Source organism: Bombina bombina, chromosome 7 (assembly GCF_027579735.1).
Source record: "Bombina bombina isolate aBomBom1 chromosome 7, aBomBom1.pri, whole genome shotgun sequence".
Lineage (NCBI taxonomy): Eukaryota > Metazoa > Chordata > Amphibia > Anura > Bombinatoridae > Bombina > Bombina bombina.
In genome coordinates, this window is record NC_069505.1 from 623,707,599 (window position 1) to 623,726,032 (window position 18,434).

General features: G+C 44.4%; 1 protein-coding gene across 1 annotated transcript in view; it reads left to right on the forward strand.

Annotated features, from left to right (window-relative positions):
* Nucleotides 1-1,174: 1,174 nt before the first annotated feature.
* Nucleotides 1,175-18,434, forward strand: part of LOC128636154 (putative transcription factor Ovo-like 1) — a 51,363-nt gene continuing 34,103 nt past the window's right edge. The window contains exons 1-2 of the mRNA XM_053689204.1: nt 1,175-1,291; nt 14,679-14,691. Of these exons, the coding sequence (XP_053545179.1) occupies nt 1,175-1,291; nt 14,679-14,691 (130 nt within the window). The remainder of the gene's footprint in view (nt 1,292-14,678; nt 14,692-18,434) is intronic.

Sequence of the window (18,434 nt, forward strand, 5' to 3'; positions counted from 1 at the left end):
GCATAAACAAAACCTGCAAGTTGTGAGGCGACAGGTGATATCACATGCGCTGTAATTCTCTGTGAATTTAACAAAGAATAATAAAAACCTCCCTGTATAATGGTTCTCTCTTCTTACTCTCTGTCCTCTCTCTTCACAGACAAAATTTCATCTACTTTATGTATAAGTTGTAACGTAAACTCATGTTCTGATTAATATTTCCACCTATTCACCTGCCTATAATAAACAATGTATACTTTGCTCACTGAAGGGTTAACTAACTCTAAAATCTCAGCTAAAGACATTTGTTTATCAAATGAGGATCAAGGGACAAGTCAACGGGACAACCAAATGAGGCTGAGAGGCAGATGACACAGTATCCGTTAACAAGTCTCTTGTCCCTCTAACCTCATATGACACACCCTACTAAAGCCACATAATAGCCTCATGATGGTGGTAAACGATGGACTTATCTAACCGTTCCTCTACCATCACCTCCCTCTCATGTTTTGTCAAATTTGCCTGGAGAGGAAGAGTCCGTTCTCTCTCCATTGAGTAGGACAGAAGCTCAGCTCTTTATGCAAAACTTTGGAACATGCAAATCATCCACAGCAAATGTTAAGATCCCGTTCACTTTCCTATAGCTGTGATTTTCTTTGTAAGAAACATCTCAGTTTTACCGGAGTAGAGTTTCCTCTAGATGTGTCTTTACTCTTGAGATAAGTCAGCTGAACTGGGTCAGTTTAAGGACCAGTTGAATAAATATTAATTCTCCAGCACATGACTTGAGGTCTCTCTGACATTTAGTGACCAAGTTGGGCACTTTTTATCCAGAATTGGTCCTCAATTCTATTGATTGTGAAGTCTACATAGAGGTCATTGGGACCAGAGCCTGGCCCATCAGAATATTTAAAGCATATTATGACGGAGGTTCAAAAAAATTAAATCGTACCATTTGGAAGATATGTAAGGTTTACTAGGGATTGCTACATAAGATCTTTTGGACCTTTAATACTGACCAGGGTAATTCAGATTCATCCCACACCAACAAAGACCTACCACAGAGGAGCAGTACAAGAGCCACACACTTTTGGACATTCTTCTGGAAAGTTTCATAAAGATATAGCTAGAAGCTTGCCCTCCAGCTTCAGAAATACAGCTTTATCCTTGTTGTACTTTATGCATCTTCAGGACTATGCCCAGATCATTCTTGGTAAAGAGAAACCGATCAATTTTGAGGGTGAAAGGATGGGGGCACCTTTTGGATGCAGAGAGAGGTGATTTGTATATCCCAGGTAAGATGATTTTTTTTGTAGGTATTAGTGCAGTAAGGTGTAGCAACCAGAAAGCGACATTTGGTGATGAAATTATTGGACAGGCTGAGGCAGTTAGTAAAGGTCCATTTAAATCAGGTGCATAGAATAACCTATATACTGGTGAGAGCTTTAGTGAATAAGATACATAGAATAACATAGGCACTGGTGAGGCTGGAGAGGTCAGTGAGAGCTTTAGTGAATAAGATACATAGAATAACACAGGCACTGGTGAGGCTGGAGAAGTCAGTGAGAGCTTTAGTGAATCAGATACATAGAATAACATAGGCACTGGTGAGACTGGAGAGGTCGGTGAGAGCTTTAGTGAATCAGATACATAGAATAACATAGGCACTGGTGAGGCTGGAGAGGTCAGTGAGAGCTTTAGTGAATCAGATACATAGAATAACACAGGCACTGGTGAGGCTGGAGAAGTCAGTGAGAGCTTTAGTGAATCAGATACATAGAATAACATAGACGCTGGTGAGACTGGAGAGGTCAGTGAGAGCTTTAGTGAATCAGATACATAGAATAACACAGGCACTGGTGAGGCTGGAGAAGTCAGTGAGAGCTTTAGTGAATCAGATACATAGAATGACATAGGCACTGGTGAGGCTGGAGAGGCCGGTGAGAGCTTTAGTGAATCAGATACATAGAATAACATAGGCACTGGTGAGACTGGAGAGGCCGGTGAGAGCTTTAGTGAATCAGATACATAGAATAACACAGGCACTGGTGAGACTGGAGAGGCCAGTGAGAGCTTTAGTGAATTAGATACATAGAATAACATAGGCACTGGTGAGACTGGAGAGGTCAGTGAGAGCTTTAGTGAATCAGATACATAGAATAACACAGGCACTGGTGAGACTGGAGAGGCCGGTGAGAGCTTTAGTGAATCAGATACATAGAATAACACAGGCACTGGTGAGACTGGAGAGGTCAGTGAGAGCTTTAGTGAATCAGATACATAGAATAACACAGGCACTGGTGAGACTGGAGAGGTCAGTGAGAGCTTTAGTGAATCAGATACATAGAATAACATAGGCACTGGTGAGGCTGGAGAGGCCGGTGAGAGCTTTAGTGAATGAGATACATAGAATAACATAGGCACTGGTGAGACTGGAGAGGCCAGTGAGAGCTTTAGTGAATCAGATACATAGAATAACATAGCCACTGGTGAGGCTGGAGAGGCCGGTGAGAGCTTTAGTGAATCAGATACATAGAATAACATAGGCACTGGTGAGACTGGAGAGGCCAGTGAGAGCTTTAGGGAATCAGATACATAGAATAACATAGGCACTGGTGAGACTGGAGAGGTCAGTGAGAGCTTTAGTGAATCAGATACATAGAATAACATAGGCACTGGTGAGACTGGAGAGGCCAATGAGAGCTTTAGTGAATCAGATACATAGAATAACACAGGCACTGGTGAGACTGGAGAGGTCAGTGAAAGCTTTAGTGAATCAGATACATAGAATAACATAGGCACTGGTGAGGCTGGAGAGGTCGGTGAGAGCTTTAGTGAATCAGATACATAGAATAACACAGGCACTGGTGAGACTGGAGAGGTCAGTGAGAGCTTTAGTGAATCAGATACATAGAAAAACATAGGCACTGGTGAGGCTGGAGAGGTCGGTGAGAGCTTTAGTGAATCAGATACATAGAATAACATAGGCAGTGGTGACGCTGGAGAGGTCAGTGAGAGCTTTAGTGAATCAGATACATAGAATGACAGGCACTGGTGAGGCTGGAGAGGTCAGTGAGAGCTTTAGTGAATCAGATACATAGAATAACATAGGCACTGGTGAGACTGGAGAGGCCGGTGAGAGCTTTAGTGAATCAGATACATAGAATAACATAGGCAGTGGTGAGACTGGAGAGGCCGGTGAGAGCTTTAGTGAATCAGATACATAGAATGACACAGGCACTGGTGAGACTGGAGAGGCCGGTGAGAGCTTTAGTGAATCAGATACATAGAATAACATAGGCAGTGGTGAGGCTGGAGAGGTCATGAGAGCTTTAGTGAATCAGATACATAGAATAACATAGGCACTGGTGAGGCTGGAGAGGTCATGAGAGCTTTAGTGAATCAGATACATAGAATAACATAGGCACTGGTGAGACTGGAGAGGCCGGTGAGAGCTTTAGTGAATCAGATACATAAAACAACACAGGCACTGGTGAGGCTGGAGAGGTCAGTGAGAGCTTTAGTGAATCAGAAACATATAATAACACAGGCACTGGTGAGGCTGGAGAGGTCAGTGAGAGCTTTAGTGAATCAGATACATAGAATAGCATAGGCACTGGTGAGGCTGGAGAGGCAGATGAGAGCTTTAGTGAATCAGATACATAGAATAACATAGGCACTGGTGAGGCTGGAGAGGTCATGAGAGCTTTAGTGAATCAGATACATAGAATAACATAGGCACTGGTGAGACTGGAGAGGCCGGTGAGAGCTTTAGTGAATCAGATACATAAAACAACACAGGCACTGGTGAGGCTGGAGAGGTCAGTGAGAGCTTTAGTGAATCAGATACATAGAATAACATAGGCACTGGTGGGGCTGGAGAGGCAGATGAGAGCTTTAGTGAATCAGATACATAGAATAACATAGGCACTGGTGAGGCTGGAGAGGTCAGTGAGAGCTTTAGTGAATCAGATACATAGAATAACATAGGCACTGGTGAGACTGGAGAGGCCGGTGAGAGCTTTAGTGAATCAGATACATAGAATAACATAGGCACTGGTGAGACTGGAGAGGCCGGTGAGAGCTTTAGTGAATCAGATACATAGAATGACATAGGCAGTGGTGAGGCTGGAGAGGTCAGTGAGAGCTTTAGTGAATCAGATACATAGAATAACACAGGCACTAGTGAGGCTGGAGAGGTCAGTGTGAGCTTTAGTGAATCAGATACATAGAATAACATAGGCAGTGGTGAGACTGGAGAGGTCGGTGAGAGCTTTAGTGAATCAGATACATAGAATAACACAGGCACTGGTGAGGCTGGAGAGGTCAGTGAGAGCTTTAGTGAATCAGATACATAGAATGACATAGGCACTGGTGAGGCTGGAGAGGCCAGTGAGAGCTTTAGTGAATCAGATACATAGAATAACACAGGCACTGGTGAGGCTGGAGAGGTCAGTGAGAGCTTTAGTGAATCAGATACATAGAATAACATAGGCACTGGTGAGGCCGGTGAGAGCTTTAGTGAATCAGATACGTAGAATGACATAGGCACTGGTGAGACTGGAGAGGCCGGTGAGAGCTTTAGTAAATCAGATACATAGAATAACATAGACGCTGGTGAGACTGGAGAGGCCAGTGAGAGCTTTAGTGAATCAGATACATAGAATAACATAGGCACTGGTGAGACTGGAGAGGTCAGTGAGAGCTTTAGTGAATCAGATACATAGAATAACATAGGCACTGGTGAGACTGGAGAGGTCAGTGAGAGCTTTAGTGAATCAGTTACATAGAATAACATAGGCACTGGTGAGGCTGGAGAGGCCAGTGAGAGCTTTAGTGAATCAGATACATAGAATAACACAGGCACTGGTGAGGCTGGAGAGGTCAGTGAGAGCTTTAGTGAATCAGATACATAGAATAACACAGGCACTGGTGAGGCTGGAGAGGCCAGTGAGAGCTTTAGTGAATCAGATACATAGAATAACATAGGCACTGGTGAGACTGGAGAGGTCAGTGAGAGCTTTAGTGAATCAGATACATAGAATAACATAGGCACAGGTGAGGCTGGAGAGGCCGGTGAGAGCTTTAGTGAATCAGATACATAGAATGACATAGGCACTGGTGAGGCTGGAGAGGTCAGTGAGAGCTTTAGTGAATCAGATACATAGAATAACATAGGCACTGGTGAGACTGGAGAGGTCAGTGGGAGCTTTAGTGAATCAGATACATAGAATAACATAGGCACTGGTGAGGTTGGAGAGGCCAGTGAGAGCTTTAGTGAATCAGATACATAGAATAACATAGGCACTGGTGAGACTGGAGAGGCCGGTGTGAGCTTTAGTGAATCAGATACATAGAATAACATAGGCACTGGTGAGGCTGGAGAGGTCAGTGAGAGCTTTAGTGAATCAGATACATAGAATAACATAGGCACTGGTGAGGCTGGAGAGGCCAGTGAGAGCTTTAGTGAATCAGATACATAGAATGACATAGGCACTGGTGAGACTGGAGAGGCCGGTGAGAGCTTTAGTGAATCAGATACATAGAATAACATAGGCAGTGGTGAGGCTGGAGAGGTCAGTGAGAGCTTTAGTGAATCAGATACATAGAATAACACAGGCACTAGTGAGACTGGAGAGGCCGGTGAGAGCTTTAGTGAATCAGATACATAGAATGACATAGGCACTGGTGAGGCTGGAGAGGCCAGTGAGAGCTTTAGTGAATCAGATACATAGAATAACATAGGCACTGGTGAGGCTGGAGAGGTCAGTGAGAGCTTTAGTGAATCAGATACATAGAATAACATAGGCGCTGGTGAGGCTGGAGAGGCCAGTGAGAGCTTTAGTGAATCAGATACATAGAATGACATAGGCACTGGTGAGGCTGGAGAGTCCGGTGAGAGCTTTAGTGAATCAGATACATAGAATAACATAGGCACTGGTGAGACTGGAGAGGCCGGTGAGAGCTTTAGTGAATCAGATACATAGAATAACACAGGCACTGGTGAGGCTGGAGAGGCCAGTGAGAGCTTTAGTGAATCAGATACATAGAATGACATAGGCACTGGTGAGGCTGGAGAGGTCAGTGAGAGCTTTAGTGAATCAGATACATAGAATAACATAGGCACAGGTGAGGTTGGAGAGGCCGGAGAGAGCTTTAGTGAATCAGATACATAGAATGACATAGGCGCTGGTGAGGCTGAAGAGGTCAGTGAGAGCTTTAGTGAATCAGATACATAGAATAACATAGACGCTGGTGAGGCTGGAGAGGTCAGTGTGAGCTTTAGTGAATCAGATACATAGAATAACATAGGCACTGGTGAGGCTGGAGAGGCCGGTGAGAGCTTTAGTGAATCAGATACATAGAATAACACAGGCACTGGTGAGACTGGAGAGGCCGGTGAGAGCTTTAGTGAATAAGATACATAGAATAACACAGGCACTGGTGAGACTGGAGAGGCCAGTGTGAGCTTTAGTGAATCAGATACATAGAATAACAGGCACTGGTGAGGCTGGAGAGGCCGGTGAGAGCTTTAGTGAATCAGATACATAGAATAACATAGGCACTGGTGAGGCTGGAGAGGCCGGTGAGAGCTTTAGTGAATCAGATACATAGAATAACAGGCACTGGTGAGGCTGGAGAGGCCGGTGAGAGCTTTAGTGAATCAGATACATAGAATAACATAGGCACTGGTGAGACTGGAGAGGCCAGTGTGAGCTTTAGTGAATCAGATACATAGAATAACATAGGCACTGGTGAGACTGGAGAGGCCGGTGAGAGCTTTAGTGAATCAGATACATAGAATAACAGGCACTGGTGAGGCTGGAGAGGCCGGTGAGAGCTTTAGTGAATCTGATACATAGAATAACACAGGCACTGGTGAGGCTGGAGAGGCCAGTGAGAGCTTTAGTGAATCAGATACATAGAATAACATAGGCACTGGTGAAGCTGGAGAGGCCAGTGAGAGCTTTAGTGAATAAGATACATAGAATAACATAGGCACTGGTGAGGCTGGAGAGGCTGGTGAGAGCTTTAGTGAATCAGATACATAGAATAACACAGGCACTGGTGAGGCTGGAGAGGCCGGTGAGAGCTTTAGTGAATCAGATACATAGAATAACACAGGCACTGGTGATGCTGGAGAGGCCGGTGAGACCTTTAGTGAATCAGATACATAGAATAACACAGGCACTGGTGAGGCTGGAGAGGCCGGTGAGATCTTTAGTGAATCAGATACATAGAATAACATAGGCACTGGTGAGGCTGGAGAGGCCAGTGAGAGCTTTAGTGAATCAGATACATAGAATAACATAGGCACTGGTGAGGCTGGAGAGGTCAGTGAGAGCTTTAGTGAATCAGATACATAGAATAACACAGGCACTGGTGAGGCTGGAGAGGCCGGTGAGAGCTTTAGTGAATCAGATACATAGAATAACACAGGCACTGGTGAGACTGGAGAGGCCGGTGAGAGCTTTAGTGAATCAGATACATAGAATAACACAGGCACTGGTGAGACTGGAGAGGCCGGTGAGAGCTTTAGTGAATCAGATACATAGAATAACATAGGCACTGGTGAGGCTGGAGAGGCCGGTGAGAGCTTTAGTGAATCAGATACATAGAATAACATAGGCACTGGTGAGGCTGGAGAGGCCGGTGAGAGCTTTAGTGAATCAGATACATAGAATAACATAGGCGCTGGTGAGACTGGAGAGGTCAGTGAGAGCTTTAGTGAATCAGATACATAGAATAACATAGGCACTGGTGAGACTGGAGAGGCCAGTGTGAGCTTTAGTGAATCAGATACATAGAATAACATAGGCACTGGTGAGGCTGGAGAGGCCGGTGTGAGCTTTAGTGAATCAGATACATAGAATGACATAGGCAGTGGAGAGGTTGGTGAGAGCTTTAGTGAATCAGATACATAGAATGACATAGGCAGTGGAGAGACCGGTGAGAGCTTTAGTGAATCAGATACATAGAATAACATAGGCAGTGGAGAGGGTGGTGAGAGCTTTAGTGAATCAGATACATAGAATGACATAGGCAGTGGAGAGACCGGTGAGAGCTTTAGTGAATCAGATACATAGAATAACATAGGCACTGGTGAAGCTGGAGAGGCCGGTGAGAGCTTTAGTGAATCAGATACATAGAATAACACAGGCACTGGTGAGGCTGGAGAGGTCAGTGAGAGCTTTAGTGAATCAGATACATAGAATAACACAGGCACTGGTGAGGTTGGAGAGGCCGGTGAGAGCTTTAGTGAATCAGATACATAGAATAACACAGGCACTGGTGAAGCTGGAGAGGCCGGTGAGAGCTTTAGTGAATCAGATACATAGAATAACACAGGCACTGGTGAGGCTGGAGAGGTCGGTGAGAGCTTTAGTGAATCAGATACATAGAATAACACAGGCACTGGTGAGGCTGGAGAGGCCGGTGAGAGCTTTAGTGAATCAGATACATAGAATAACACAGGCACTGGTGAGACTGGAGAGGCCGGTTAGAGCTTTAGTGAATCAGATACATAGAATAACATAGGCAGTGGAGAGGCCGGTGAGAGCTTTAGTGAATCAGATACATAGAATAACACAGGCACTGGTGAGACTGGAGAGGCCGGTTAGAGCTTAAGTGAATCAGATACATAGAATAACACAGGCACTGGTGAGACTGGAGAGGTCGGTGAGAGCTTTAGTGAATCAGATACATAGAATGACATAGGCACTGGTGAGGCTGGAGAGGTCAGTGAGAGCTTTAGTGAATCAGATACATAGAATGACATAGGCACTGGTGAGGCTGGAGAGGTCGGTGAGAGCTTTAGTGAATCAGATACATAGAATAACACAGGCACTGGTGAGGCTGGAGAGGTCGGTGAGAGCTTTAGTGAATCAGATACATAGAATAACATAGGCACTGGTGAGGCTGGAGAGGCTGGTGAGAGCTTTAGTGAATCAGATACATAGAATGACATAGGCACTGGTGAGGCTGGAGAGGCCGGTGAGAGCTTTAGTGAATCAGATACATAGAATAACACAGGCACTGGTGAGGCTGGAGAGGTCGGTGAGAGCTTTAGTGAATCAGATACATAGAATAACACAGGCACTGGTGAGACTGGAGAGGTCAGTGAGAGCTTTAGTGAATCAGATACATAGAATAACATAGGCACTGGTGAGGTTGGAGAGGTCGTGATAGCTTTAGTGAAACAGATACATAGAATGACATAGGCACTGGTGAGGCTGGAGAGGTCAGTGAGAGCTTTAGTGAATCAGATACATAGAATGACATAGGTACTGGTGAGGCTGGAGAGGCCGGTGAGAGCTTTAGTGAATCAGATACATAGAATAACATAGGCAGTGGTGAGGCCGGTGAGAGCTTTAGTGATTCAGATACATAGAATAACATAGGCACTGGTGAGGCTGGAGAGGCCGGTGAGAGCTTTAGTGAATCAGATACATAGAATAACACAGGCACTGGTGAGGCTGGAGAGGCCGGTAAGAGCTTTAGTGAATCAGATACATAGAATAACATAGGCAGTGGTGAGGCTGGAGAGGCCGGTGAGAGCTTTAGTGAATCAGATACATAGAATAACACAGGCACTGGTGAGACTGGAGAGGCCGGTGAGAGCTTTAGTGAATCAGATACATAGAATAACATAGGCACTGGTGAGGCTGGAGAGGCCAGTGAGAGCTTTAGTGAATCAGATACATAGAATAACATTGGCACTGGTGAGACTGGAGAGGCCGGTGAGAGCTTTAGTGAATCAGATACATAGAATAACATAGGCACTGGTGAGACTGGAGAGGCCGGTGAGAGCTTTAGTGAATCAGATACATAGAATAACATAGGCACTGGTGAGACTGGAGAGGCCGGTGAGAGCTTTAGTGAATCAGATACATAGAATAACATAGGCACTGGTGAGGCTGGAGAGGCCGGTGTGAGCTTTAGTGAATCAGATACATAGAATAACATAGGCACTGGTGAGGCTGGAGAGGCCGGTGAGAGCTTTAATGAATCAGATACATAGAATAACATAGGCACTGGTGAGACTGGAGAGGCCGGTGAGAGCTTTAGTAAATCAGATACATAGAATAACATAGGCACTGGTGAGGCTGAAGAGGCCGGTGAGAGCTTTAGTGAATCAGATACATAGAATAACATAGGCACTGGTGAGACTGGAGAGGTCAGTGAGAGCTTTAGTGAATCAGATACATAGAATAACATAGACGCTGGTGAGACTGGAGAGGCCGGTGAGAGCTTTAGTGAATCAGATACATAGAATAACACAGGCACTGGTGAGGCTGGAGAGGCCAGTGAGAGCTTTAGTGAATCAGATACATAGAATAACATAGGCACTGGTGAGGCTGGAGAGGTCAGTGAGAGCTTTAGTGAATCAGATACATAGAATAACATAGGCACTGGTGAGACTGGAGAGGCCGGTGAGAGCTTTAGTGAATCAGATACATAGAATAACACAGGCACTGGTGAGGCTGGAGAGGCCGGTGTGAGCTTTAGTGAATCAGATACATAGAATAACATAGGCACTGGTGAGACTGGAGAGGCCGGTGAGAGCTTTAGTGAATCAGATACATAGAATAACATAGGCACTGGTGAGACTGGAGAGGCCGGTGAGAGCTTTAGTGAATCAGATACATAGAATGACATAGGCACTGGTGAGACTGGAGAGGCCGGTGAGAGCTTTAGTGAATCAGATACATAGAATGACATAGGCACTGGTGAGGCTGGAGAGTCCGGTGAGAGCTTTAGTGAATCAGATACATAGAATAACATAGGCACTGGTGAGGCTGGAGAGGCCGGTGAGAGCTTTAGTGAATCAGATACATAGAATAACACAGGCACTGGTGAGACTGGAGAGGCCGGTGAGAGCTTTAGTGAATCAGATACATAGAATAACATAGGCACTGGTGAGACTGGAGAGGCCGGTGAGAGCTTTAGTGAATTAGATACATAGAATGACATAGGCAGTGATGAGGCTGGAGAGGCCGGTGAGAGCTTTAGTGAATTAGATACATAGAATGACATAGGCACTGGTGAGGCTGGAGAGGCCAGTGAGAGCTTTAGTGAATCAGATACATAGAATAACACAGGCACTGGTGAGGCTGGAGAGGCCGGTGAGAGCTTTAATGAATCAGATACATAGAATAACATAGGCACTGGTGAGACTGGAGAGGCCGGTGAGAGCTTTAGTGAATCAGATACATAGAATAACATAGGCACTGGTGAGACTGGAGAGGCCGGTGAGAGCTTTAGTGAATCAGATACATAGAATGACATAGGCACTGGTGAGGCTGGAGAGGTCAGTGAGAGCTTTAGTGAATCAGATACATAGAATGACACAGGCACTGGTGAGGCTGGAGAGGCCGGTGAGAGCTTTAGTGAATCTGATACATAGAATAACACAGGCACTGGTGAGACTGGAGAGGCCGGTGAGAGCTTTAGTGAATCAGATACATAGAATAACATAGGCACTGGTGAGACTGGAGAGGCCGGTGAGAGCTTTAGTGAATCAGATACATAGAATAACACAGGCACTGGTGAGGCTGGAGAGGCCGGTGAGAGCTTTAGTGAATTAGATACATAGAATGACACAGGCACTGGTGAGGCTGGAGAGGCCAGTGAGAGCTTTAGTGAATCAGATACATAGAATAACACAGGCACTGGTGAGACTGGAGAGGCCGGTGAGAGCTTTAGTGAATCAGATACATAGAATAACATAGGCACTGGTGAGACTGGAGAGGCCGGTGAGAGCTTTAGTGAATCAGATACATAGAATAACACAGGCACTGGTGAGGCTGGAGAGGCCGGTGAGAGCTTTAGTGAATTAGATACATAGAATGACACAGGCACTGGTGAGGCTGGAGAGGTCAGTGAGAGCTTTAGTGAATCAGATACATAGAATAACATAGGCACTGGTGAGACTGGAGAGGCCGGTGAGAGCTTTAGTGAATCAGATACATAGAATAACATAGGCACTGGTGAGGCTGGAGAGGCCAGTGAGAGCTTTAGTGAATCAGATACATAGAATGACATAGGCAGTGGAGAGGCTGGAGAGGCCGGTGAGAGCTTTACTGAATCAGATACATAGAATAACACAGGCACTGGTGAGACTGGAGAGGCCGGTGAGAGCTTTAGTGAATCAGATACATAGAATAACACAGGCACTGGTGAGGCTGGAGAGGTCAGTGAGAGCTTTAATGAATCAGATACATAGAATAACACAGGCACTGGTGAGACTGGAGAGGCCGGTGAGAGCTTTAGTGAATCAGATACATAGAATAACATAGGCACTGGTGAGACTGGAGAGGCCGGTGAGAGCTTTAGTGAATCAGATACATAGAATAACATAGGCACTGGGGAGGCTGGAGAGGCCAGTGAGAGCTTTAGTGAATCAGATACATAGAATAACATAGGCACTGGTGAGACTGGAGAGGCCGGTGAGAGCTTTAGTGAATCAGATACATAGAATGACACAGGCACTGGTGAGGCTGGAGAGGCCGGTGTGAGCTTTAGTGAATCAGATACATAGAATAACATAGGCACTGGTGAGACTGGAGAGGCCGGTGAGAGCTTTAGTGAATCAGATACATAGAATAACATAGGCAGTGGTGAGACTGGAGAGGTCAGTGAGAGCTTTAGTGAATCAGATACATAGAATAACATAGGCACTGGTGAGGCTGGAGAGGTCAGTGAGAGCTTTAATGAATCAGATACATAGAATAACATAGGCACTGGTGAGGCTGGAGAGGTCAGTGAGAGCTTTAGTGAATCAGATACATAGAATAACACAGGCACTGGTGAGGCTGGAGAGGTCAGTGAGAGCTTTAGTGAATCAGATACATAGAATAACACAGGCACTGGTGAGGCTGGAGAGGTCAGTGAGAGCTTTAGTGAATCAGATACATAGAATAACATAGGCAGTGGTGAGACTGGAGAGGTCAGTGAGAGCTTTAGTGAATCAGATACATAGAATAACATAGGCAGTGGTGAGACTGGAGAGGTCAGTGAGAGCTTTAGTGAATCAGATACATAGAATAACACAGGCAGTGGTGGGACTGGAGAGGCCAGTGAGAGCTTTAGTGAATCAGATACATAGAATAACACAGGCAGTGGTGAGACTGGAGAAGTCAGTGAGAGCTTTAGTGAATCAGATACATAGAATAACATAGGCACTGGTGAGACTGGAGAGGCCAGTGAGAGCTTTAGTGAATCAGATACATAGAATGACATAGGCACTGGTGAGACTGGAGAGGCCAGTGAGAGCTTTAGTGAATCAGATACATAGAATAACATAGGCAGTGGTGAGACTGGAGAAGTCAGTGAGAGCTTTAGTGAATCAGATACATAGAATAACATAGGCACTGGTGAGGCTGGAGAGGTCAGTGAGAGCTTTAGTGAATCAGATACATAGAATAACACAGGCACTGGTGAGGCTGGAGAGGCCGGTGAGAGCTTTAGTGAATCAGATACATAGAATAACACAGGCACTGGTGAGACTGGAGAGGCCGGTGAGAGCTTTAGTGAATCAGATACATAGAATAACACAGTCACTGGTGAGACTGGAGAGGTCAGTGAGAGCTTTAGTGAATCAGATACATAGAATAACATAGGCACTGGTGAGGCTGGAGAGGTCAGTGAGAGCTTTAGTGAATCAGATACATAGAATAACATAGGCACTGGTGAGGCTGGAGAGGCCGGTGAGAGCTTTAGTGAATCAGATACATAGAATAACACAGGCACTGGTGAGACTGGAGAGGCCAGTGAGAGCTTTAGTGAATCAGATACATAGAATAACATAGGCACTGGTGAGGCTGGAGAGGTCAGTGAGAGCTTTAGTGAATCAGATACATAGAATAACACAGGCACTGGTGAGACTGGAGAGGTCAGTGAGAGCTTTAGTGAATCAGATACATAGAATAACACAGGCACTGGTGAGGCTGGAGAGGTCAGTGAGAGCTTTAGTGAATCAGATACATAGAATAACACAGGCACTGGTGAGACTGGAGAGGTCAGTGAGAGCTTTAGTGAATCAGATACATAGAATAACACAGGCACTGGTGAGGCTGGAGAGGTCAGTGAGAGCTTTAGTGAATCAGATACATAGAATAACATACAGTGTTAATTTCGTCGACTAAAACTAGACTAAAATGACTATAAAACTAAAGAAATTCTGATGACTAAAATACGACTAAAACTAAAATGACATTTTAGTCAAAAGACTATGACTAAAACTAAATCAAAATGACATTTTAGTCAAAAGACTATGACTAAAACTAAATCAAAATTTGCTGACAAAAACATTTTATGCAAGTTGTTATAATCAATCCATATCTAATTACTGCTCTTTTGTAAAATTTACGAAACTTAATTTTATTAAATTTTAAGATAAATAAAGACATGTTATATACCACAACAGTTAAATCTGTATTGCATGTTCAAACCTTAATACCATAAATAAAAACAGGTTAATAAACCTTTACTCCAGGAGTATATAATGAGTTTGGAAGTTCTAGAGCAGTGCTAATATCGTTGCCGAAACTTTTTCGAATCTGTGAACAATCAATTGATTCTTCCTATAGAAATAAGCATAACCCACAAGTATAGGTTTAAGTTATGCTGTGTCTGTGCTATCTGCAGAAACTTTTTGTTGTGTTGAGTTACTTGATACTTGTTTTAATTATTAACAGAGAACTGTTAAAGGTTTTATATTGGGTAATATGTTCAATTTAGCTTTATTAGTTTACAGGTTTTATTTTTTATATTTTAAAGTTGCACTTCTGTTTTTTTATGAAACTTGGTTTTATTTAATTGTAAGTTTAATAAAGATGTTACATATCACAACGGCTAAATCTGTGTCTATATTGCATGTTTAAACCTTAATACCATAAATATTAACAGGTGTTATGTTTACTCCTGGAGTATGTAATCAGTTTGCAAATGATAGAGAAATGCTTAAATAACGCATTACACTTTAACTAAACCCCTTAGATTTTAGTTGACTAAAATCTACTGGGATTTAGTCGACTAAAATCTACTGAAAATTCAGTCGACTAAAACTAAAACAATTTAGATTACTAAAATACGACTAAAACTAAAATGGCATTTTAGTCAAAAGACTAAAACTAAGACTAAATTGAAATTTGCCGTCAAAATTAACACTGATAACATAGGCACTGGTGAGACTGGAGAGGTCAGTGAGAGCTTTAGTGAATCAGATACATAGAATGACATAGGCAGTGGAGAGGCTGGAGAGGTCATGAGAGCTTTAGTGAATCAGATACATAGAATAACATAGGCACTGGTGAGGCTGGAGAGGTCATGAGAGCTTTAGTGAATCAGATACATAGAATAACATAGGCAGTGGAGAGGCTGGAGAGGTCAGTGAGAGCTTTAGTGAATCAGATACATAGAATAACATAGGCACTGGTGAGGCTGGAGAGGTCAGTGAGAGCTTTAGTGAATCAGATACATAGAATAACACAGGCACTGGTGAGACTGGAGAGGTCAGTGAGAGCTTTAGTGAATCAGATACATAGAATAACACAGGCACTGGTGAGACTGGAGAGGTCAGTGAGAGCTTTAGTGAATCAGATACATAGAATAACATAGGCAGTGGTGAGACTGGAGAGGTCAGTGAGAGCTTTAGTGAATGAGATACATAGAATAACACAGGCACTGGTGAGGCTGGAGAGGTCGGTGTGAGCTTTAGTGAATCAGATACATAGAATAACATAGGCAGTGGTGAGACTGGAGAGGCCGGTGAGAGCTTTAGTGAATCAGATACATAGAATAACATAGGCACTGGTGAGACTGGAGAGGCCGGTGAGAGCTTTAGTGAATCAGTTACATAGAATAACACAGGCACTGGTGAGGCTGGAGAGGCCAGTGTGAGCTTTAGTGAATCAGATACATAGAATAACATAGGCACTGGTGAGGCTGGAGAGGTCAGTGTGAGCTTTAGTGAATCAGATACATAGAATAACATAGGCACTGGTGAGGCTGGAGAGGTCAGTGTGAGCTTTAGTGAATCAGATACATAGAATAACATAGGCACTGGTGAGGCTGGAGAGGTCAGTGAGAGCTTTAGTGATTCAGATACATAGAATAACAGGCACTGGTGAGGCTGGAGAGGTCAGTGTGAGCTTTAGTGAATCAGATACATAGAATAACATAGGCACTGGTGAGACTGGAGAGGCCGGTGAGAGCTTTAGTGAATCAGATACATAGAATAACATAGGCACTGGTGAGGCTGGAGAGGCCGGTGAGAGCTTTAGTGAATAAGATACATAGAATAACACAGGCACTGGTGAGGCTGGAGAGGCCAGTGAGAGCTTTAGTGAATACGATACATAGAATAACATAGGCACTGGTGAGACTGGAGAGGCCGGTGAGAGCTTTAGTGAATCAGATACATAGAATAACACAGGCACTGGTGAGGCTGGAGAGGCCGGTGTGAGCTTTAGTGAATGAGATACATAGAATAACACAGGCACTGGTGAGACTGGAGAGGTCAGTGAGAGCTTTAGTGAATCAGATACATAGAATAACATAGGCAGTGGTGAGGCCGGTGAGAGCTTTAGTGAATCAGATACATAGAATAACATAGGCACTGGTGAGGCTGGAGAGGCCGGTGAGAGCTTTAGTGAATGAGATACATAGAATAACATAGGCACTGGTGAGGCTGGAGAGGCCGGTGAGAGCTTTAGTGAATCAGATACATAGAATAACATAGGCATTGGTGAGACTGGAGAGGCCGGTGAGAGCTTTAGTGAATCAGATACATAGAATAACATAGGCACTGGTGAGGCTGGAGAGGCCGGTGAGAGCTTTAGTGAATGAGATACATAGAATAACATAGGCACTGGTGAGACTGGAGAGGCCGGTGAGAGCTTTAGTGAATCAGATACATAGAATAACATAGGCACTGGTGAGGTTGGAGAGGCCGGTGAGAGCTTTAGTGAATGAGATACATAGAATAACATAGGCACTGGTGAGGCTGGAGAGGTCAGTGAGAGCTTTAGTGAATGAGATACATAGAATAACATAGGCACTGGTGAGGCTGGAGAGGTCAGTGAGAGCTTTAGTGAATCAGTTACATAGAATAACATAGGCACTGGTGAGACTGGAGAGGCCGGTGAGAGCTTTAGTGAATCAGATACATAGAATAACACAGTCACTGGTGAGGCTGGAGAGGCCGGTGTGAGCTTTAGTGAATCAGATACATAGAATAACATAGGCACTGGTGAGGCTGGAGAGGCCGGTGTGAGCTTTAGTGAATCAGATACATAGAATAACACAGTCACTGGTGAGGCTGGAGAGGCCGGTGTGAGCTTTAGTGAATCAGATACATAGAATAACATAGGCACTGGTGAGACTGGAGAGGCCGGTGAGAACTTTAGTGAATCAGATACATAGAATGACACATGCACTGGTGAGGCTGGAGAGCCCGGTGAGAGCTTTAGTGAATCAGATACATAGAATAACATAGGCACTGGTGAGGCTGGAGAGGCCGGTGTGAGCTTTAGTGAATCAGATACATAGAATAACACAGGCACTGGTGAGACTGGAGAGGCCGGTTAGAGCTTTAGTGAATCAGATACATAGAATAACATAGGCACTGGTGAGGCTGGAGAGGCCGGTGAGAGCTTTAGTGAATCAGATACATAGAATAACATAGGCACTGGTGAGACTGGAGAGGCCGGTGTGAGCTTTAGTGAATCAGATACATAGAATAGCATAGGCACTGGTGAGGCTGGAGAGGCCGGTGTGAGCTTTAGTGAATCAGATACATAGAATAACATAGGCAGTGGTGAGGCTGGAGAGGCCGGTGTGAGCTTTAGTGAATCAGATACATAGAATAGCATAGGCACTGGTGAGGCTGGAGAGGCCGGTGTGAGCTTTAGTGAATCAGATACATAGAATAACATAGGCACTGGTGAGACTGGAGAGGCCGGTGTGAGCTTTAGTGAATCAGATACATAGAATAGCATAGGCACTGGTGAGGCTGGAGAGGCCGGTGTGAGGTTTAGTGAATCAGATACATAGAATAACACAGGCACTGGTGAGGCTGGAGAGGTCGGTGAGAGCTTTAGTGAATCAGATACATAGAATAACACAGGCACTGGTGAGACTGGAGAGGTCGGTGAGAGCTTTAGTGAATCAGATACATAGAATAACACAGGCACTGGAGAGGCCAGTGAGAGCTTTAGTGAATCAGATACATAGAATAACATAGGCACTGGTGAGGCTGGAGAGGCCAGTGAGAGCTTTAGTGAATCAGATACATAGAATAACATAGGCACTGGTGAGGCTGGAGAGGTCAGTGAGAGCTTTAATGAATCAGATACATAGAATAACACAGGCACTGGTGAGGCTGGAGAGGTCAGTGAGAGCTTTAGTGAATCAGATACATAGAATAACAGGCACTGGTGAGACTGGAGAGG